The sequence below is a fragment of the Alosa sapidissima genome, chromosome 9 (genome assembly GCF_018492685.1).
Source record: "Alosa sapidissima isolate fAloSap1 chromosome 9, fAloSap1.pri, whole genome shotgun sequence".
Taxonomy (NCBI): Eukaryota; Metazoa; Chordata; class Actinopteri; order Clupeiformes; family Clupeidae; genus Alosa; species Alosa sapidissima.
This window is the reverse complement of record NC_055965.1, coordinates 33,584,486-33,608,485: the sequence shown is the minus strand read 5'-3', so window position 1 is coordinate 33,608,485 and position 24,000 is coordinate 33,584,486. Positions and strand designations below refer to the sequence as shown.

At 42.4% G+C, this 24,000-nt stretch overlaps 2 protein-coding genes across 1 annotated transcript in view; both read right to left on the bottom strand.

The window, feature by feature from the left end:
* The window catches only part of LOC121718854 (zinc finger protein 665-like), a 1,212,449-nt gene that overhangs the window by 316,437 nt on the left and 872,012 nt on the right, over nucleotides 1-24,000 (bottom strand).
* The window catches only part of LOC121718792 (protein NLRC5-like), a 787,595-nt gene that overhangs the window by 42,601 nt on the left and 720,994 nt on the right, over nucleotides 1-24,000 (bottom strand). The window contains exons 15-19 of the mRNA XM_042103972.1: nucleotides 22,120-22,427; nucleotides 19,862-21,716; nucleotides 18,784-18,954; nucleotides 18,181-18,351; nucleotides 12,535-12,708 (exon numbers count right to left, since the gene is read on the bottom strand). Of these exons, the coding sequence (XP_041959906.1) occupies nucleotides 12,535-12,708; nucleotides 18,181-18,351; nucleotides 18,784-18,954; nucleotides 19,862-21,716; nucleotides 22,120-22,427 (2,679 nt within the window). The remainder of the gene's footprint in view (nucleotides 1-12,534; nucleotides 12,709-18,180; nucleotides 18,352-18,783; nucleotides 18,955-19,861; nucleotides 21,717-22,119; nucleotides 22,428-24,000) is intronic.

Sequence of the window (24,000 nt, the reverse complement as noted above, 5' to 3'; positions counted from 1 at the left end):
CCAGCAAATCCCAAAGGCCAGTTCCTGAATGGGGACACAAAACAATGCATTACAAAAATACAATATAAACATGGCAATATTGATCATAGATTCATACCTGAGGATTCAGCAGGCTCTTGTGCTTCTGGGTCAGGTGGAGTGCTGTCTCTTAAAGGAGAACATTCGGCCGTGAGCCTTCTCACAGCATTTTGGGAATTCCCTGAATTGCAAAACCCCATTGTTTTGAATCGTGGATCCAGGAGAGTGGCCAGGGAGTGTTGACTGGCTGTCTCGTAGTGACTCAACCTTTCAGTCATGAGCCGCGTGAGATGGTTGCAGAGCTGCTTAGCCATCTCACCCTTCACCTCCCGCTGTGTGGAAGTTATGGCCTCAGCATTCGCACAAGGGGAACACTTGTGGAGCCAGAGACAGTGTTTTCTGCTGACAGCTCCACCGTTGCCTCTTTTAGGGGAGACAATGCTCCAAGGCATTCAGACATGCTCTGGTACTCAGCAGAGGTCAGAGCCGCCAAATGGGTGCACAGTGACACCACTGCAGCACCGACTGGTTCCCTCTGCTCGTGCAGCCTGGACATCATGTGGTAGGTGCTGTTCCAGCGTGTGTCCACTTCCTGCACAAGCTTGTGAGTGGGCATCCCCATCTGCTGCTGGATGCTGAGGAGCCGCTCTGCTCTCTGGCCACGGTGCTGGTCCTGAAATAGGCCGCAATCTTCCTGGCCTTGCCCCTGATTTCTTCAAGACCCGGTGTCTGGTCAATGGCTTTCTTCACAACCAGCTTTAAAGCATGGCCAATACAAATGCTGTGTCTGACTGGCAACACAGTCCCACATGCCATCATGTTTGCAGCACCATCAGTCACAAGGCATCTCACCTTTCCCAGAATCCCCCATTCCTCCATGACAGAAGTCTTTGTAGCAGCTATGTTGGCTGCCGTATGCCTCTCTGGGAACTTCCCCACAGATAATAAAATGGTGGACAATTTGGCATCACCATCAATGAAATGACAAGTGATGGCAAGATAAGCATCCATATGGATTGATGTCAATAGGCTATTAGGCTATTTGTTTTACCTTACTCTTTATTCTTTTAGGCTATTTATTTATTTATTTATTCATCAGCTTCTGTCCTCAGCACTACTTGTGTAGTGCACACATTCTCAGACCTGTCACTTATCATCGTAGGGGAGGTTTTTGGAATCATTCCCACATTATAATCATCAGCCAATCAAGGTGGTTACTTCAATCAAGCTCGTGCATAAGTAATGACATCAACCATAGCAACAGAGTTCGTCTGTTATCTTAGGAGTTGTCACTTTTCCTTACTAAGAGTAGGTCTGATAGGCTTTGTGAATAACTTTAAAAGAGAAAACTCTTTTAATTGAAGATAAAATGCTTTGTGAATACGGCCCCTGGTGTAGTAAGTTCCATTGATTACAGTGGAAGCTAATTGTTGCAGACACAACGTGAATGGAACGCTTAAGTTACGTGCCTGGTGTGGCCCACCTGTAAACGTGAAAGCATCGGCACCGACACCAACAAATTGAAAAGAAAATCCATGAAGAATGAGGTGCCTGTTACTTATGGACATCAGGGGCTCAGTAAAGGACAATTCAGTGCAGAGTTCAACAAAGTGTACACACACACACACACGCACACGCACACGCGCACGCACACGCACACACACGCACACGTACACGCACACACACACACACACACGCGCACACACACGCGCGCACACACACACACACACACACACACACACACACACACACACACACTCCCTCTCTCTCTCTCTGTCTTTCTCTCACATACATGCACACTCTCTCCCTCCCTATCTATGACTCTCTCACACACACATATACACGCGCACGCACACACACACACACACACACGCACACACACACACGCACACACACACACTATAGAGGAATGGCCATACCATATGTGGCACTGCATGTTGAGCCACGTCTAAGCAATGGGTTTTGTACAACCAGATCCAGTTGTGTGTCTAAGTGTGTATGTGACTGAGAGAGAATGTGTCTCCATTGAACAAACTCATTAAAGGGAACTCCCAGTCTGTTACTGCACTCCTGCATCTGAAGAGATGTTTACCCAGAGAAGAGAAGAGAAGAGGAGAGGAGAGGAGAGAAGAGAAGACATGATGACTGTATCCTATACATATATCTTGTGTGTATATATTGTGCACAGGCAGATGTTCTGATGGAAACGTACCTTCTCCTTGATCTTCTTGCTTCTGTAGATCACTCTGATGTCCTTCTTGACCTCTGGGCCTGATCCACTTTTGGTAGCATTGTACAGTAAGCTGAGGGATTCCTGCAGGAAGACATTTTCCTTGATCATGACCTTTACTTAGTCTTTGTTCTGACTTGATGTTTGGGGGTCTTTTTAGGCCTTGAGTCTGATAGGAGCGTGAAGAGAGTGAGTGAGAGAGAGAGAGAGAGAGAGAGAGAGAGAGAGAGAGAGAGAGAGAGAGAGAGAGAGAGAGAGAGAGAGAGAGAGAGAGAGAGAGAGATGGGGTGGGATCAGGACTCAAACCCTTTGGCATGTGGACCCCAGTATGGGTGGCTGAAGCTTGAACTCTTGATGTCTAGCAGATGTCTGCTTGGTTAGTGCTTGGATGGGAGAGCCATAAGTACTAGTGATATTAGTGTGAACATGTTGATCATCACTACCCCATCTCACTGGCCTGTTTTCTGATGGGCCTCATCTTCTCAAAGGAACCATCCTGCTGCACACTGACCTTGTCTGCTGGAATGACACTTAGAAGCCAATGAGTTCCATCCCTCAGACTGGGGTTGCTGATGAAGTCTGGCTCTGTGTCTGAACAGGGGCTCCTAGGATTAAACTACAGCAAGAAGAACAGCTCTAAAGTGTTCCCGTGCTTCACACTGACATGAAGTAAAAGTAGTAGTAGTAGTAGTGTGTCTGTGTGTTTTTATTATTACCTAATGGCCATCTTTTATTTGACCTTTTAAAATGTTGATGAGGTCATCAGGATGCGCCCCTTCAGAATCCCCTACTTCCAGACCCATGATGTCACACATGGGAAAGTGCAGGAACTCTCTACTTCTGCCATCTCTGAACTTGTGGATTTTGAACTGAAATGACAATAAATGAGTTCTAGGCTGGTATTCACAAAGAATCGTATAGGATAAAAGTAACTACTAACTGCCGGATTTGGAGAAACTATATGTACAAAATATGTTACATTTCAACTTCCCTCTGCCGGCAAGTATTTACTAACATAGTATACATGAACTTCTTGTCTGGCTACCCCATGGACGGAACGGAATTTCACGAAGCTCAGCATGCATTCAGAGGGTCATGCTTTAGCCTACTCTACTGTGGTTGCTAAGGTTACGTTTAAGCTACATGACATGACTCCATGCGTACTGTGGTGTCTCTCTGATCATTTCCCAGCATGCTCTAGCCTACTCTACTGTGGTTGCTAAGGTTACGTTTAAGCTACATGACATGACTCCATGCGTACTGTGGTGTCTCTCTGATCATTTCCCAGCATGCTCTAGCCTACTCTACTGTGGTTGCTAAGGTTACGTCTAAGCTACATGACATGACTCCATGCGTACTGTGGTGTCTCTCTGATAATTTCCCAGCATGCTCTAGCCTACTCTACTGTGGTTGCTAAGGTTACGTTTAAGCTACATGACATGACTCCATGCGTACTCTGGTGTCTCTCTGGTCATTTGCTAATTTATCTGCCCATGGTCCTGGATCCTCTGGCAAAAGCTGTTGTGCATTGCTCTGCCTATTTGCTCTTGTGTCATGTCCTCACTGTGCTCAGAGCAGCCGTACCCCCTGCTCTCTTCACCTCCATCATCCTCAATCACATCTTCTCCATCATCTCTCTCTACATGAAGGAGACATTTGATATGTGCCTCTTATCCTAATTAGAGCCTAATATAATAAAACAGAATAAGATGACCTTTCAGTCAAAATGGCTAAACATGGTTTGCTTTTTATTTTGAACTGCTGTGTATAAGCACACAGAGGAGGATGAGGTCTGATGCTACTCCATTCTCTGATGTGGCAGTTTCTGAAAACTGAGCCATGTGGTTCACAATGTTAAGATCTGCTTCTATATAAATACGTTTATAATGTTGGCATGATATGTAACCTAAACTACCTATGACACTTATTAGCCCCATTATTGCTAATTGTATTGTATAGATATCATAGCTTATTAGTTAAACATGTTTAAAATTAGGCTACTATATAATGGTGTGTTGTTTGTGTTGTTTATTTATGTAGCCTTTACCTCGGATTACATGTATAACCAAGGTATCATTTGAAAGTGTATGTTCTGCTCTTTCAATGGGTTGTCTCAGTTTGTTTATATATAAAGTACTCCATGCGTACTATGTATATACGTATATATATACAGTACACACACACACACACACACATGTAAAATATAATGTATAGTGCTGTTGGCCGTGCAAAGTCATAGGTGAAACAGTGTAGGAGTAATGTAAACAGGTAAGCAGTGCAATACAGTCAATGTAAACAGGTAAACAGTGCAGTAGTAAAAAGTAAACAGGTAAACTAGTAACAGCTAAAGTGCAAATGCTAGACAGGAGGTGAAGTTTTGTTCAGCAGTGCTACAGCCTCTGGAAAGAAGCTGTACCTGAGCCTGCTGGTGCGGGAGCACAGGCTCCTGTATCTCCTGCCAGATGGGAGTCGACTGAAAAGAGGTTTGGGTGGGTGGCATCCGGTTATCCATCACTGGCTACTTCACCACCTCTACGAAGTCAAAACACCTTAGTGTCACAATTGATTCTACCCTTTCCTTTTGACTCTCACATCAAATACACTCAAAGCCCAACATAATCTTGCACCCTCTTATCTTTCAAGCCTCCTGACCCCTTAGCAACCTACCCGCACCTTACGCTCCACTGATGCCCACCTCCTATCCACCCCACTGCACATCTCCATTCCATGGGTGACAGGGCTTTTAGCGTGGCTGGCCCCAAACTCTGGAACTCCCTTCCACTCCCACAAACTCTGTGATTAATTAATCTAAATCAATCACATGCATCCATTTTTGCTATGAACATATCTTTAAAACAATTTTTGTCAGATGAGTGAATCAATGAAGAGCCAAACCATCTTTATAAACTTTAAAGTTCAACTTCTCTCTTTTATGATCATTTTCCCTTTGGCTCAGGCATCAGTAGTTCCTGGTGTCAGATGTTTAGTATGATGCAAATACTAGATAATAATAATAATAGATGTGCAGTGGGGGTGGATAGGAGGTGGGCATCAGTGGAGCGTAAGGTGCGGGTAGGTTGCAAAGGGGAAATGCAAATGACTGAAGCTACAAATCACTGTCAATGGCATGTGCAGAGTAAGCTACCCTAACACCAAGGTAATGTGTGGTATACCCCCCATGATTTATCCTTTTATGGCCATTCAAACATGTTGTTTCTGCTAAATGTAATGTTGTAGATTTTTGTTCACGTAATTATTAGGTTGTTTCCTTTTCTATCCAGTAGGTGGCAGTCAAAGATAAGAAAACGCAGGGCTCTAAGAAAACGAGAAAAAAAATGCAGCATAGCCTACAAGTGTGAATCGAAATGCAATGTGAAGTTATTGGAATGGAAATAAATGTAACCACCTTCAACATACTTTTGAAGACATTTTGTTTCAAGTGTGCAACAAATGTAGTCTTTAGTAAGAGAGTTTGTCGGTTAGTTAGTTAGTCAGTCGTAGGGTAGGCCTACAGGCTAAGCAAACAATAGGCTACGTTAGCAAAGTAACTTTAACAAGGCTGGCGGCTAGCATTATTATCATCAAGAGGTGTGCTAACTTGTAGGCCTACCTCCAGATTGCTTTGCATTGAGGTGATACCAGAGCCAGGCTACCTATTAAACATGCTCTGGTGATATTTCAGACTTGACGAACTCCCATGGTAGGCAACGGGAATTCCTTACTGCAGAAATAGTAGATTGATGCTCCTGTCAACAGGATTAGTCTGGGCGTTCTTTTTAAAACGTAGGCTAAACTTTTAATTCAAAGCAGCTTTCTCGTCTGCGTCCTTCAATCACTATAGCCAAACTGCACTGTGTCAAATGTCACCACGAAATGTGATTAAGCAGCTTTATTTTCTTTAATACCTTAATATTTCTGTAATTAATTAATCAAAGTTAATGTGCTATTTTGACAGCCCTAGTTATTATACTACTGCAATACACTAATCTGGTACAGTGTTGCACTGAATAGAGAGATGATCTTGGTGGTCAATGCATGAAATGTCCAACTACGGAAAAAGGAAGTTTGAAGAAAAGAAACAAAACAACACAAAATAAAAAATCACATATATTCTGTTTTGTTATAGCATAGAAAACAATGAAACAAATCAACTGACAACAGGTTCATCACATCTCCTTTCAGAATCTTTATTCAGACATTTAAAAGTCAGAAACACATTTTATTTACATATTTTAAGTCAGAAAAACAAACATTTTTTTTTGCTATGTCAACACATACTGTATAGAACCACTGACACCTCAGATCAGCAAATAACTTTTTCAAAGAAATTCAGCAAATAACTAAACTTTACGGAGAACAGAATACATCATATTGTTGTTGTTGAAAACATTCTCATAATCCACACATTCATTTTCAGGAGAAGAGCATAATATAAAGAAAGCAATATCAGCATTTGTTTAGTTTCACCAGAACAGTAATTATATAACTGAATATACATATCAATATCTAAACAGCATCTCAGCATTACACATGTGTATGAACAGGAGTGTGTGTGACTGGAGTTCCTGCAGTTCTTTATACAGTCTATGGGCCAAAGCTGGAACTATTGCCATAGCAACAAGCCCTGCTCCACTGCCAGGGCCACAGAACAAGCATCACAATGGATGTTGCTACGGTTACGTGGTTACTGTGGAATGTTGGAGTGTCTTGACTTGATGAATTTAAGTCTGAATTTTGGCAGTTTGTTAAATAGAAAACAGTGTTAAACAAACCACACACACACACACACACACACACACACACACTTCAGAGGGAGAGAGAGAGAGAGAGAGGAAGGTGGATGTACCTGTTGGAGGAGAGAGAGGGAGGAAAGAAGGGATTAGAGACTGGTAGAGAGAATAAAGAGAGATAAATAGAGAGACAGTGTTAAACAAACCACACACACACACACATACACATACAACTTCAAAAGAAAAAAAATAAAAATAATGTAATGCCCTCTTACTAAAGTTGTTTGTAAAAGAGCTTCTTGTGCCTACAAGCCTGTATTACATTACAGTGTCATAGAAACCACACACACACACACACAAATCTGAAAATGGAACAGGGAGTAGAATGAGAGACAGAGAGAGGGAGATAGAGAAGGAAGGGGGAGTAGAGACTGAGAGTAGAGAAAGAGAGAAAGAGAGAGGGAGAGAGAGAGAGAGAGAGAGAGAGAGAGAGAGAGAGAGAGAGAGAGAGAAAAGGGTGGATGTACCTGTTGGAGGAGGAGCTCATGTGATCTTGCGCAGGGACACCTCACCCCAAACATAAAACCCTGGATAGAGGGGCTCAGTGAATGTGGAGTGGAACGTGTGCAGGTGGGTGAGTGTGTCAGTGGACACGCTGTAGAAGGACAGAGTGCCGGCCGGCCAGTCCAGGTAAACTCCTACTGTTCTGGAGCGGGAGGAGGGGGCAGGTATGCCAGTGCGTTTATTATTGTGCAGGACAGAGTATCTGTGACCAGGATGGCAGAACAGACTCCAGGACTTGGCATTCCATCCCATTATGACGTCAGCACTGTCCCCTTTCCTCTTGATGCTTTTATAGGCCACAGATATACGAGCTCCACCATCAACACTCCACTCAGCCTCCCAGTAGCAGCGTCCAGTCAGACCCTCTCTACACAACACCTGAGGATAGTATGTGGAGTCAAATCTCTCTGGGTGTCCAGGATACGGCTGCTGCTTCTTCACATGTGTCACCTTTCTGTTCCCCTCAGAGAGAGAGAGATTTCTGTTTGCTGTGTTTGGGTCCAGTGTGAGATCACAGACATCTGCAGACAAGAGAGGAGAGAACATGAGAACACACACACCATGTCAACACAAACAAACAAACAAACAAACAAACAAACACACACACACACAGACACACAGTATGTCAGTACAAACACACGCCCACACACCTTAACAACACACACACACACACACACACACACACACACATACGGCGAGAACATCCTCATCAGAATATGGGGAACACACACACATATGCAGACAAGAGGAGTGGGTGGAATGGGAACACACACTCCTACTCAATCTACCCACACACACACACTCCTACTCAATCTACCAACACACACACACCTACTCAATCTACCCACACACACACACACACACACACTCCTACTGAATCTACCAACACACACACCTACTCAATCTACCCACACACACACACACACACACACACACACACTCTTACTCAATCTACCAACACAAACACACACTCCTACTCAATGTACCAACTCACACACAGGCACACACATAGACATACACACACAGGTACACACACACACACACACACACACACTCCTACTCAATCTACCAACACACCTACTCAATCTACCAACACACACACACTCCTACTCAATCTACCAACACACACACACACACACACACACACACACACACACACACACACACACGCACGCACGCACGCACGCACACACACTTACTCAATCTACCAACACACACATACCACACACACAAACCAAATCAATCTACCAACACACACACACACTCCTACTCAATCTACCAACACACACACACACACACTCCTATTAAATTTACTAACACACACACACACACCAATTTACCAACACACACACCTACTCAATCTACCAACACACACACACACACACACACACACACACACGCACACACACTTACACAATCTACCAACTCACACACAGGCACACACAGACTCCTACCCAATCTACCAAGACACACACACACTCTTACTCAATCTACCAACACACACACACACACACACTCCTACTCAATCTACCAACACACACACACACACACTCCTACCCAATCTACCAAGACACACACACACACACACTCTTACTCAATCTACCAACTCACACACAAACACACACACACCTACTAAATCTATCAACTCACACACAGGCACACACTTAGACATACACACACACTCTTACTCAATATACCAACACACACACACACACACCCCTACTCAATCTACCAACTCACACACAGGCACACACACAGGCGCACACACACACACACACACACACACACACACACACACACACACACACATTGCTATTAGACACCCATACACACATTCAAGCATACCATGCTAAAACATGTGAATGTGAATGATCACAAATAGTGAATAAACAATAATAATAATAATAAAAAAGAACTTACATCTCAGCAAACGTGGTCGTGCTTTGCTTAGAGAAGCATGGTCAGTTCTGTAAGAAAAGCAAAATGTCAGAAACATGTACCATTTGACAGATGTCAACACTGCTGATTTTCTATTTGTGCCACCTGTGAAATGTAAGGTGATTTATTATCCCACAGAAAAGTCTGCCGCCGTATATAAATTATACATATATGTTTGCATGCACGCATACAAATGCTCCCACTTGTCCCAAGGTGACGCCTCAAGACCCCTCTAGTTCTCAGAAGGAGACAATCATGAAGTAAAAAGCCCCAACACTGTCTATCCTGTACTTAGATAGAGTTAGTGAGCAACCAGAGGACTACCTCTGAATAACAAATGCACTTTCCAACAGTGAAACTCCATTATTTAATGCATGATCAGGGACCACCAGCAACACAAGCAAGTCTTTCTGTTAATCTTGCAGCCTGGAATCTGAGAGGCGTTCAGATTCGGTAAACAGTCATGAATGTTTATGGTCAATATGGTGGTGGGAACAGTTACACACAAACAGAAAACTGTTTGCAAAGTTTCCTTAACATTTGGCTACGCCTGCGAATTTGAATGCACTCTACCTCTAAATATTTGCACTATTGCATGTTGCATCAAAGAGATAAATATACTTCAGTGTAAAGCAGCTAATATAATACACATTTGAAAAAAGGACGGTACGCTCGGTATGAAGAAATAATTATGGTCTCCAAAATAGAGACAATCAGCACGGTTCCATGCAGCAAATAAACGGTTTCAAATCAGTTTATTGGGAATAAACCGAATATGCGCGTGTCTTGTAAACACCTTATTCTGATTGAAATAAACCGAAAAAGGCCATATTCAGTTTATTAATAAACCAAAGCATATGCCTGTTTTAAACGGAATATTGGGTCATGAGAACACTTTAAACGGAATATGCTCCCAGAAGGAAGAGTGTTGTAGGCCTGCGCATGCTCAATTCCCACAGAATTAGGATAACATGAACCAATTGTCTCTCTGGCACTTTCCTAATCATGGCAAAACAACGCACACACTTTTGGAAAGACGAGTAGACAAACTTATGTCTTGCAATCATGCACGTCATGGAGTTCATTGACGGGAGAAAATTTCGTAATAGCAACGTTTTTAAAAGGTTTTGTTAAAAACTTGATGAGGATGGCTATCGATGTACGCTTGAACAAGTGAAATATAGGTGGAAGACCCTGAAGCCGTTGTATTATGCAGCCAAAAGAGGGAATTCCACCAGTGGAAATTTACGTCAGGACGTTGGGAGCCTATTAGGCTGCGTCACTGACTTATTTGGAATAATGTCGATTGCTATGTAATCAGCAATATGCTCAAAATGTGACATTCTACTTGCTTGTAAACAGGTTAAACGGAATATTGACATAAACGGAATTTGGGCAATAGACTGATTCAAAACGGTTTATTCCTGGCATGAAAACGTGCTGAATGTTTAAATGTGCAACAATGGGGGTTCTTTCTGAACATACTTCAGTATCTCCAGTTTACAGACAGGATCCTCCAGTCTAGCAGATAACAACTTCAGTCCTGATTCTCCAGGATAATTGTAGCTGAGATCAAGCAGTTTTAAATGGGAGGGGTTTGAAGACAGAGCTGAAGCAAGAAAACCACAACCCTTCTCTGAGATGAGACAATCAGAGAGCCTGAGAGAGAGAGAGAGAGAGAGAGAGAGAGAGAGAGAGAGAGAGAGAGAGAGAGAGAGAGAGAGAGAGAGAGAGAGAGAGAGAGAGACTCTAGTAAATTAAATATGATGACTGTGATGTGAAGTGTGGAGGAGATATCTATTGAATTAGTACACACTCCTCCTTAGACACATTTGTTTTTACAGTTGTCAAAATGGAACTGAAAAAACTTCCTATCAGCACTATATCTATTCAGCACCTAAATGACATTGTTGGCCAGTGGACTTTAAGAATAGGCATTATTATTAATAGTTCTAAAAATGATAGAACATATCAATAGACTACAGAACTGCTCCAGTGCTCTAAATAAATGTGCAGGCACCATGTAAAACACACTGTACTTGGCCTCTGGCCTCGTGCCTAATTGCAAATAACAGCCATGGTGATATCTGCTACCGATGCCACTCTCACTCGTGCCATATTACTTTATTGTAACATAATGGGTCACGGACTAGACCAATCCAGAAACAGATTTTGAAACTCTAAGCATAAGAAATAAGGTTCAGCATGTTCAATGCTACTTTTTGGTTCTGCCCAATTGATGTTATATTGACATGGTTTTTCTCCCTAATCAGGAAATCTAAGATGATAATAAAATGTATACCCACCTTAATGTGTGTATTTTGCAGTTAAAACTGGACAGTCCTTTTGAGAGAAGCTGAACTCCAGAATCCCCCAGGTCATTGTCACTCAAGTCCAGCTGTAGTAGGGAGTTTGCTGATTGTAGAACTGAAGCAACAATCTCACAGGATTTATCTGTGAGTTTACAGTCAGCAAATCTGCAACAACATTTGACAGAATTATGACAGAACTCAACATATCACTATGCAAGGTTACTTTGAATCAAATCGACTAAATGTAGTGAAATGCACAGAAAATGGTACCAGTGTAAACAGTTGATGCTGCATTTAGATTAGCTGATTATTGATTGATTCATGATTCATTTGTTGCCTGTAGTGAGGACTACAGAGTCCTTCTGCAGTAACAGTAACAGGACACATACTGTAGCCTACTTGTAAACAACACTAGAATTACATTAGAAGTACATTTATTCCTGGGTTTCCCGCTTTTCCTTGATTATGGTATCTGCCAATCAAATGTACTGTTGTTCTGTATGGAGACACTACAGTAGGAAATGTATTTTGTTATTCAAGAGTTTTTGAATAAAGAGTTTTTTGCTCAAGTCTGTAAATCAAATGTTCTGTTCTGTGTGGAGATTACACAATAGGGATGCAATTCTATGTATCCTCATGTATGTAAATGTAAGTATGTTTAAATAAATAAACACAAAAATAAATAAATAAATAAATCCAGACTACATCTTGATGTTTCTAGTTCTCTAGACATACTACATACTGAAGTGTTTCAACTTTGCGGTGAGGATCCTCCAGTGTAGCAGATAACAGCTTCTGTGCTGATCCTCCAGAATGATTGTTGTTCACGTACAGCTCCTTCACACAGGAGGGGTTTATCATTAGAGCCAGAGACAGACAAACATAACCTTCATCTGACACACCACACTTGCTGAGTCTGAGAGAGAAAGAAAGAGGAGGGGGGGGGGGGGGGTTAGCCCATCAGGTCTGGTCACTCATCCATCCCATCCATACACACACGCACGCACAGACACACACACACCCTTTGCTGTGACAAAAGTCCATCAATGTATTAGTTCAGTCCATGGAGACCAACAGGCTTTCCGATCGTGATGGCTGTTCAAACGAGTGTCTTTCAAGAAAAATCCTCCGTGTTAACTAGTCTACTTGTTAGGTATAGTCTGTTCCACTAGGTCGCTAATCATGTGTAAAACAAACCGTAAGCTACAGTACCTTTTAGGCGACACACAAACACAACACACAATTAGCAGGGCCAGCAGCGGAGACTGGTCACTGGTGGGCAGGGATGACGCGAGGCGACCGTTGCCCTGAGAATCGCTGTTGAGTTGGGAAGGTTGGCTGCGCGTGCGGTGAGCTTCCAGGCTAACGGTTTCCACTCGAGGCTTTTCCAACGTCCACCAAGTTGTAATGTTAACGTTAACTTAGTCTCACTATGGCAGACTCCCTCTTCTCTGTCCTTCCCGATCGACAGTAAACAGCTCCCAAGACGTTTGTACCGGAAAGTGTTAATACTCTCTTGCTGATCTAGTTAGCACTAGCACTTACCGCTTCAGTCACCAAATGACTAACGTTAACGTCAAAGATTCTATAGTTAGCTTTATCAACCGTCTCTGTTAACGTCTTCCCTCAAACAACTGCCACATCCAGCTACTATGTACTGCTAACCTCCGCAATGTCGACTCAACAGACTCATACTGAAAATAATACGTGACTATCGACCTCAGTGACTGTACGACCTAACTTTACTACAGTAGACTGAACTGTTATGACAGCTTGTAGCCTTTTCAGTAACTTTTTCATCCCACTGTCAAAACCGTGTAGCTTCATGTCTTCTCTGTTTTCCAACTGTCCCGGTTGCTAGGCAGCGACTGCGAGTGCGACGTCACCCAAACCCCACGGGTTTCCCGTTTACCAACAAAACTAGATGCGCGCGCAGCCGTGGGGCAGAAGACGCTTGGTGGCCGTCCACAACGTTATAAACTTAACCTAAATAGTCGGCTGCTGTAAGCTACAATCAGATTTTTTTGTATACCCCTGTTGTCTCAATGATAATTCCGTTAGGGATATTGAACATATTGAACAATCTAACCATCGTGATTTCGAATTGGTGCAGTTTTCAGCACAGAAACTCATTTTATTCTTTTCATGGAGACTGAGAGCATTGTTGCGCACGCATGTTTTTGTGACGTTGCATAGAAATCCATACATGAATAATATTTATCCCATTACATAAAACATAAATCAACTCCAGTTACATAACACATGCACAGGCTATCATATGTTAAAAGTCTGCTAAGAAGCTGAGGGCATAGCCTCAGAGACTTAGCCTGGCGGGCCATCCTATACCATTGTATAGTCTGGAATCGAATCATTCACCTCGCTTAATCCAAGGGGCGGGCAGAGAATTGTCTTTCAAACTGCCTAGGCATGCAATAGGCCAGCGCTACGACCATATCCGTATCTGGTCGGCAAAACGGCAAATACATCCTTCTTCGAAAGGAATGACTTAAATGCATTGTGTTGCTCAACTTTCAAAGAAAAGCACAAGTCCAACTCCTCCAAAGTTGACGCCAACGCCGATTCAAACAACCGCTCTTCTTCGCCATAGCCACCTTCCTTGTTGTTCACCGTCGCAGGACTGTTGTTATCTTGTTAAGCCCGCCTTAAGACTCTCTAACAAAATAGAGCGCTGTGATTGGATGACGTCCACGGCGTCAGCCAATAGAAATCCCTATGGTTTGATACTAGACGTACAGGGTGAGCAAATTAATTTGCCGCCGCTAGGGTGCGTCTAGATTTCTAGGCTATCAGAGACTGATCTGCAGCACTTGTCAGTGTAACGGATGCCAGCTAGCTTAGCTGTGCTTGTGGAACGTTGGTAAACCTCACTCCCCGACGCCTCAGTGCCGCTGGCTATTGTCTCAATTGTTAGCGCGCTCGCCTCGCCGATCCGAGGTGCGGGTGCTGTTCGCGGGTTCGAGTCCGGGCGTGTGCAGGGCTGAATCGCGCAGGTTCAACACAACGCAGGTTATATCAGCATAGCCTATTAAATTATGGCAGGCTGCACTGCATCCTGGGTTCAAATACCTAAATAGCCTATTCTAAACTAATATGATGCACATTCCATTTCTGTGGATAAACATAATTTTTCTTTTCATGCACATCATGTGCATCGAGAAGTTCTCTGTTCATTGTTGCAGTAAGATTCCATTCTGTAGAGCCCGCCGAAAAATCATCACACCTTAAAAGGGCTTCAATGAATTTATATTAACAGGGACACCATGTCACCATGCTGATTATATTGCTAATTATAACAACAGTGTGCGGGGACTGATATTGTACGCCTATCTTGCCAGTGGCAGGGGGGTTGCTGTCATCACCCCACATTTCATGAACTGTTGTGAAGTTAGGGATTAGGGATTTCAATTAATAGTACCCACCAGGGTCGGAGTGGGGCCACTTTTCAGCACGGGAGTTTCACGCCCAAGACCGGCCCACTTTTTTAGTGGTGGTGGAAATTAGATAAATAAAGCAACATTTCAGCTCTTACTATCCTGTAGTTTTTATTAGTAGGCTACCAATATTCCACTATTCCACAAGGATAGGTTGATAATGTTGATAACAAAAACAGGAAGGAAGAAATAAAGCATTTGAAATGTATCCCAAAATTCCACTAAGAGGCATATTGAACTATTGTTTACATGTTTTTTTCTGCATGGGTCAGCTATCATGTTGTTGTTTGGTGATTTGCTCCTTTACTACACCCACTTCTGAGCAAACAAGGCATATAGGTTGATCATGTAGCTACTGCAGTCATATACAGTTCTTTCTTCCATAAAATAACTTTAATTCATATGGTTAACACTATTATATCCTTTCTACTTGTCCCTGTAGTCATAGCTAATTTCGGGCTGATCATTTTCAGCGGGGGACTGGCTGATCTGCTGCTCAGAGGCTACTTTTGTTTTTAGGCCTAGACTACTGCATACAGATCAAGCTTGAGTTTTGTAATCAATATTTGCATACTATTTGCAAAGTCTATGAATCGCCATATTGGATGATACAAAAAGGCTAATATTTTAATTAATTTAATCTGTTGCTTGCGAATAGGTTGCCAATGCTACAACGTCCATAGCCCATTATCCCAATAATTACGCCGCTATAATCATGGCTATCTCTCTTTACCAGTTGCCACTTATGTCTGTCTTCTTCAAAAAAAATCTGGAAGCTTGGCATATTTGGCAGCATTTTCCTCCAATACTTTTCGTCTTTTTTACCTGGCCTTTTCAGTCCCTCATGGCCTCTTTCTACCATCCATCCTCCCTGACGCTTATCACTACGGTAGGGCCATCCCGGCTGGTATCTAAACATTTTAGAAAAGACGGGCTATATGGACCCAACCAATTAACTCTTGGGAGGGGAGAACAACCCATGCAGAGGCTGCGGTGTTAGGCATAGAATGCGAACGTGTGTAGCAAACTTTAAGAGAAGATAGATTAACGTGGCAAATGTCAATATTTTTCCTTCGACCGGCCCAAAAGTGAAGCGGCCCACCGGAAATTCTCCCGATTACCCACTCCAGGCCTGGTACCCACTGTAAAATATCAAATTAGTCCTTTCAGTATACTGTCCTTCCTTAGTATTTTCAGTGTAATTGTACTACTAAGGTCTTTGGTCATTGTAAGGGCCCTCTATTATGCTAGGCTATATCGTTTTCAAGACAACAGGCTACCCATATCTATTATGCTAGGCTATATCGTTTTCAAGACAACAGGCTACCCATATCTATTATGCTAGGCTATATCGTTTTCAAGACAACAGGCTACCCATATCTGGGAAAATATGATGATCATGCATGCATATATATTATGTCAGCCTTTATGTCAAGAGAAAATACTTTGTGTTTCATGATTGTTGCATTCATGTCACCTGAAGCATGCTGGTAGAAATATCTATTCAAAAGCACAGTTGCTTGGACTGCTATTAGGCTACATTAGAATTTCAGCCCAAAGTTGGATACCATGTAGAAATTTGCGGCAATTTCAAAACTCAGGAACGGGAACGGCTACTGTACAATAGAATGCTTCATATTGTCGTGTTCGGTAAGGTCTGCTGTTTATTCTGATAGCCTATATGATTTACCATGCGTTGAGTTTGTGAGATACTGTATACCACCGACAGTAATGGGTGGAGAAGGACGAAGTGCTGTGTGCTGTGAATGCAAATATGATGAAATGTCATGTATGCCCAACGTTAATTTTCACGCGAACCGTTTTTCACAGCACCTAGCCGCTAATATCACTGGAAAGCTCCAGTTCCGCTCTTTTGTTTGACATCTTGATTTATGTGAGATAAGTACTCTGTGATAGCCTGGCGGGCCATCCTATATCATTGAAATGTATAGTCTGGAATCGAACCATTCACCTCACTTAATCCAAGGGGCGGGCAGAGAATTGTCTTTCAAACTGCCTAGGCATGCAATAGGCCAGCGCTACGACCATATCCGTATCCGGTCGGCAAAACGGCAAATACATCCTTCTTCGAAAGGAACGACTTAAGTGCATTGTGTTGCTCAACTTTCGTTATCCTGTTAAGCCCGCCTTAAGACTCTAACATAATAGAGCACTGTGATTGGATGACGTCCACGGCGTCAGCCAATAGAAATCCCTATGGTTTGATACTAGACGTACAGGCTGAGCAAATTAATTTGCCGCCGCTAGGGTGCGTCTAGATTTCTAGGCTAACTCTGTGAGCTATTCAGCAGAGAGTAATGGATGTGAATTCGGGCGTATATATTATTACTATATATTTTTAGGGGGCTTTTGATCATCTTAGGGTGGCTTCAGCCCCCCCAAAATAGGTCTAACGACGTCCTTGTGTGAAATGATGGTTAGGTGGTGGGGAAAGCTGTCTGTGGTGGAGTTCTCACTCTTGAAAACCTGGGAAAGTCTGATGTAACGTAAATTCTTTGTGACTTTGGCATATAGGGCCTAATGAGACATATCTCATATATAATATCATACAATACAATATCATACATTGTGTCAGCCTTTTCTGCTTGTCATTCTACTTATGACATCGCTGACATCGGAACCCTATAAAAAGTCATTATTTAATTGGTCAGGAACTCTATTGCATACGAAATTTCACATCAAACAAGACAGTTTCGAATGTTTTTTTAAATTATTTTCATTTTCATTTCGTCCTCAGTGAGTACAGACCAATTAGAATAACTGTGTTTATTAACCTGCTTAATTTTGTGTGAATTTCATCCGAAAAATTGGACTTGGTGTGGACAGTCCTTAAGACACATAAAACACCAACCAAACCATAATGTGCCACACTAGTCCTAATAATAATCCTTTACAAAGACATATCTAACACCAACCTTAATGTCTGCAGTTTGCAGTTAGGACTAGACAGTCCCTTAGAGAGAAGCTGAACTCCAGAATCCCCCAGGTCGTTGTGACTTAGGTCCAGCTCTGTCAGGGAGTTTGGTGACTGTAGAACAGCAGCCACAATTCCACAGGCGTTCTCTGAGAGTCTGCATTCAGCAAGTCTGCATAACAACACAAATAAAGACAAAATATTGCAGAGATGGATAAATGTAAGGGATACAATGTGCCCCGATAAATCAACACAATCAAGTGATCTTTCGCAGACCATTCCCATGCCAAATCACATACACATACATAAACACACACACACACACACCTGAAAGATTTGTAATGTTATAAGAGGACAAGTGTATACATATAAGCAATTTATTTGTGGCACACCATCAACCACAATCCTGTAATGAAGATGGAATTTCCCAATTCATAACATCAAAATACATCAAGTGTACACCATCTTGCATTTTTTAAACAGTAAAGATACTTGTTTTTAATTGGACTTGGTGTGGACAGACACATAAAAAACACCAACCAAACCATAATGTGCCACACTAGTCCTAATAATAATCCTTTACAAAGACATGTCTAACACCAACCTTAATGTCTGCAGTTTGCAGTGGGGACTAGACAGTCCCTTAGAGAGAAGCTGAACTCCAGAATCCCCCAGGTCGTTGTGATTCAGGTCCAGCTCTGTCAGGGAGTTTGGTGACTGTAGAACAGTACCCACAATTCCACAGGACTTCTCTGAGAGTCTGCATTCAAAGAGCCTGCATAACAACATGAGAAAAGATGACATATTACAGAAATGGATTAATGGAAAATATACTGTTTAAACAGTGCCCCAATAAATCAACATAGTCAAGAGACATTATTACCCTAGCCTGACGAGCCAGACCCACATTAAAATGTAGGGTCTGGACACTCACCGTTCGCAGTGCTCAGTCCGAGGGGCGGGATAATCAGTTGTCTTTCAAATTCCCTCTGCACGCAATAGGACAGCGGCAGCGCTGGCAGTCCCATGCGTTTCCCACCAGCGGAGCTAGTTGGCTAGTTCAAACGTTTGCCAACTTAATAAAAGCTTTAACTCGTGTCACACTGTTCGCCAGCAGCAACATCCATCTTATTTGTTTTCAAGTAGCAGGGAATTCAAGGCAAACCGTTGCAACTCTGCCATCCATCATTATGTTAAGCCCACCTAACGACTCTATACATGATTTCATTGGCCTGATTAAGTTTCGATTTCTGGAGCTCACAAGCCAACGGAGAGTTGCTAGACTAGCCCTGGCAGCAAATGTAATTCGCTGCTGCTAGGGGCGCGTCTAGATTTCTAGGCTATTATTACCCTGTAATATCACTCAAATGCGTGTGAGCATGCACTATGTGCACACACACACACGCGCACACGCACACACACACACCTACAAAATTCGGCTTGACAGTAATGTTAGTGGACTTATTTAAATAAAAGCAATATATTAATGTATGTGTAATTTCTCTGCCAAGTTATCAACCACAATCCTGTAGTGAATATGGAATGTTGTTAATTCCCCTCTTCTTCAAATCAAGACTATTTCACCTTTAGGCATCATTAAATGTTTAATAGGACTAGATCAGTAGTAAACAGCAGTGACAACATTATATGTAATCTCTATAGTCTCTCCATCAGAAACTCACCGTGCCTTTCTGCAGCACCTCACAGCTGGGATCAGTCTCCTGCGTCCCTCATCTGATGTGTTGTATTTCTTCAGGTCAATCTCATCCAGCACATACTCAGACATCAGAAGCATGTGGGCCAGTGCTGAACAGTGGGCAGGAGACAACTTCTGTTTGATGTTCTTTGGTGATGACAGGAATTTCTGAATTTCTTTGTGCATAGAATGATCATTCATTTCAAATAAGCAGTGGAAAAGATTGATGCATCGTTCAGGAGAGAGATCTTTTCTGTTCAGCTCCTTCATATATTGACATGTTTCTTTAATACTCTTTGAGGTGCTGTATGTTTGGTTCAGTAGACCTTTTAAAAGTCTCTGATTGCTCTCCAGAGAGATGCCCATAAGGAAGCGAAGGAAGAGATCCAAGTGTCCATTGCTGCTCTTCAAAGCCTCATCCACTGCACTCTTGAGCAGCACATGTAGATGATCCTGTGATTGTAAGCCCAGCACTGCTTGAAGAGATGATAAAATCGAGGGGTTGGGATCATCTCTCTGTCTGTGTTCGTCACTGATAAGGGATGTCAGTGCCGCAAGGTTCTCAGTCACATAAGAGTGAAACACATACAAAGCTGCCAGAAACTCCTGGACACTGAGATGCACAAAGCAGTAGACCTTCTTCTGGTGAAACACAGATTCTGTCTTGAAGATCTCAGTACACATGCCAGAGTACACTGAGGCTTCACTGACATCAATGCCACACTCTTGCAGGTCTTCTTCATAGAACATCAGATTTCCATTGTCCAAACTCCTGAAAGCCAGTTCTGCCAGCTTCAGTAAAATCTCTCTCTGAGATTCCAGAACTTTCGCTTGATTTGCTTTAGTTTCACTCTGATATTTCTGATCCTTCCTGGTGGTCTGGATAAGCAAGAATTGTATGAACATCTCTGTCAGCGTTTTGGGAATGTCTTTAATGTTTTTCTTTTTCATAATCTGCTCAAGTACAGTGGCTGCAATCCAACAGAAGACTGGAATGTGGCACATGATGTGGAGACTCCTGGATGCTTTAATGTGAGAGATGATTCTGTTGGCCTGACTATCATCACCGATTCTCTTCCTGAAGTATTCTTCCTTCTGTGGGTCATTGAATCCTCGTACTTCTGTTACCTGGTTGATGTACTGAGCTGGAATCTGACTGGCTGCTGCTGGTCGTGAGGTTATCCAGATGAGTGCAGAGGGAAGCAGAGTTCCCTGAATGAGGCTCGTCATCAGAACATCCACTGATGATGTTTGTTTCACATCAGACAACTTACTGTTTTGTTCCAGATTCAGAGTCAACCGACTCTCATCCAAACCATCAAAGATGAACACAACCTGACAGTCTTTGTATCCCTCACCATCATTCAGCTCCTTCAGCTCAGGGTGGAAGTCCAGCAGGAGCCTGTGAAGACTGTACTGATCACCCCTAACTAAATTAAGCTCACGGAAAGAAAGGGGGAGCATAAAATCTATATCTTGATTGGCTACCCCATCTGTCCAATCAAGAATGAACTTTTGCACTGAGACCGTTTTTCCAATTCCAGCAACACCTTTGGTCATCACAGTTCTGATGTGCTTCTCCTGTCCAGGTAAGGGCTTGAAGATGTCATTGCAGTTGATTGGTGTGTCTTCTGTGGATTGAGATCTGGATGCTGACTCTACCTGCCAAACCTCATGTTCCTTATTCACCCCTTCACTCTCTCCCTCTGTGATGTAGAGCTCTGTGTAGATCTTATTGAGGAGAATCTCAGCTCCTGGTTTGATGATGCCTTCAGATATGTTCTCAAACCTCCTCTTCAGACTGACTTTGTGATTCTTTATAACTCTCCTCAGGTCCTCATCTGTTTAAAAATGACAGCATTTGAAAATTACAATTGTTCAGTTTGATAACATTACTTTACTTCTCAGAAAAACATTAAATCAATACAGTGTTTAAAATGCACTGTTCAATCCCTGCACTGTTCACTTTTGCACTACCACCATTGCACACACTCAACCATAGCCCCTTAACATGGTCAATACATTACAGGGTCAGTCCATACCAGACCTTTGTAATCTCTTCAATCGCTCTTTAATTTTGACATTTCTGTGAGTGATTTGTATGTATGTGAGATATACTGTATGTGTGTATGTATGTTTGTTGTGTTATGGTTGTATAAACTACTGGATGTGTAAAATTTAACCCAGGGATGAATAAAGTATTAATCTCTCTAAAAAGCCAAAATGTCCAAAATGTATACTCACCTAGTTCCCTCTTTCTGCCTGGTGTATGTTCAGCGTGCAGGTGTCTTCTGCTGTTGATCAGGCCTGTGTGTTCACCCTGTGTGCTCATATCTGTGTGTTCATCTAGAGGAGGCTGTAGAGGAGGTTGGGTGCTGCATGTCTTTCCACACTGGGGACAGACTTGGTCTCCTGGTAGTCCAGGCTGCTCCCAGTCGCTGCTGATGCACTGCCTGCAGAAACTGTGTCCACAGGTGGTGATGACTGGGTCCCTCAGTACCTGCTCACACACTCCACACCTGGACTGATCCTGGGTCAGATCAGCACTTAATCTGCAAAAACATCAGACAAAGAACACTTGGACAAATTGCTCCTCAGACAATGATTAAAATGTGTAATATGCATTATTCTATTCTATTCTGAAAACAGATACAAGTTCAGATTCACAGATTTAAAGGATCCATTCCACAAAAGACAGACATACCAGACATACTACTACTACTAATATTGAATAATAAAGAAATTAGAACTGGAATTTGTTGAAATGTCATTATACTAATTTGTACACTTTACTAATTTGTACATCATTTACACAGAATCTAATAATTTGAATGCATTGCAAGACTCACTGTCCACTACAATCTATAATATACAGTATAATCACAACCGACCAACACTATGCCCATATTTTAAACCATTACAATTGTACTTCCACTAGGTGGTTTTTAGCCAATCGTTTGCATTTCTAAAGCAGGGGCGGAGTGGCAATCGGGACGGTCGGGAGTTTTCCTGGTCGGCCGGCCCATAGAGCTTTTAACGCAGCCGTGAGTCGTACATCAGAAATGCATATAGAATTTTCCGCAAAAATCTCCGAGACTTACACTTCAGAGTTCTAAGAAGTGCAACCAAAATGTAAACCACTCGCTCACTGTCTACATGTCATTCATGGTTACCCTGCACACTCATCGCTCCCATGCTGATTTTTGTGAAGGCTAGCCTTAATTTTTTATCTTAATTCATTTTTGTCTTATTCAGGCTTTACAGAACTTTCATGGTCACAAATAAAAAAAATGGCATGACCCTACAAGCAATCAAGTTCGAGGAAAACTCTTGGGAAAACTACAGGATTTTTGACAGTGGATGGATTTGCGTGGTTGCTTGCTGTTTTACACATGGATGGAAGGCAGAGAGAAAGGTTAGGAGCTAAAGCATTGACGTTATTGCTAGGCAGAAACTAGCACAAGCTAGTCTTATGTTTATATGTAGCCTATAGCCTAGCCTATGACTAATTAATGGGCCACTCAGGCTGATAAATGGTTTGTGGAACTCGTTGGAACTGTGTATATGTAAGCCTATAGGCCTACTTTAATCTACCTATTCAAAGTGCCTGTTTTTTAATTATTTAATTACCTGTGTTATTAGGTTGACATTGTCTGTAGGCTAGGCCTTTTTTAAATTTATACAGGCAACTATTGGAGTGCCATGATAGCCAAATATGTCCTTGCATGATGCTTGAAATTTCCATCCACCCACAAAGCTGTTTTTATACTGCACTTAAATATCTAGTTCCTTCCACATTTATTGAAAGTGCCTGGTTTGTGGTTGATAGGCTTGTTGTATTGTATTAGCACTACAGTTCCTTTCTCCAAATGTAGCCTATACGTAGCCTATTAGTATTTTAAATTGGCATATATTTTGTTTGTGCTATTGATGTGTGTGCGTGTTAGGGGGGGGGGGGGGGGGGGGCAGTGCAGTCAGAATTTTCCCGGTGGATTTTAGTGCCCCACTCCGCCCCTGTTCTAAAGAATGCCTTTCGCAGTCAATTTACATCTGTGTGTGGACTTGTTGCTCACTATTGTCTTGGCTGGCTATGGCCGTGAGTTCCCGGCCCCCTGCCAAGCAACT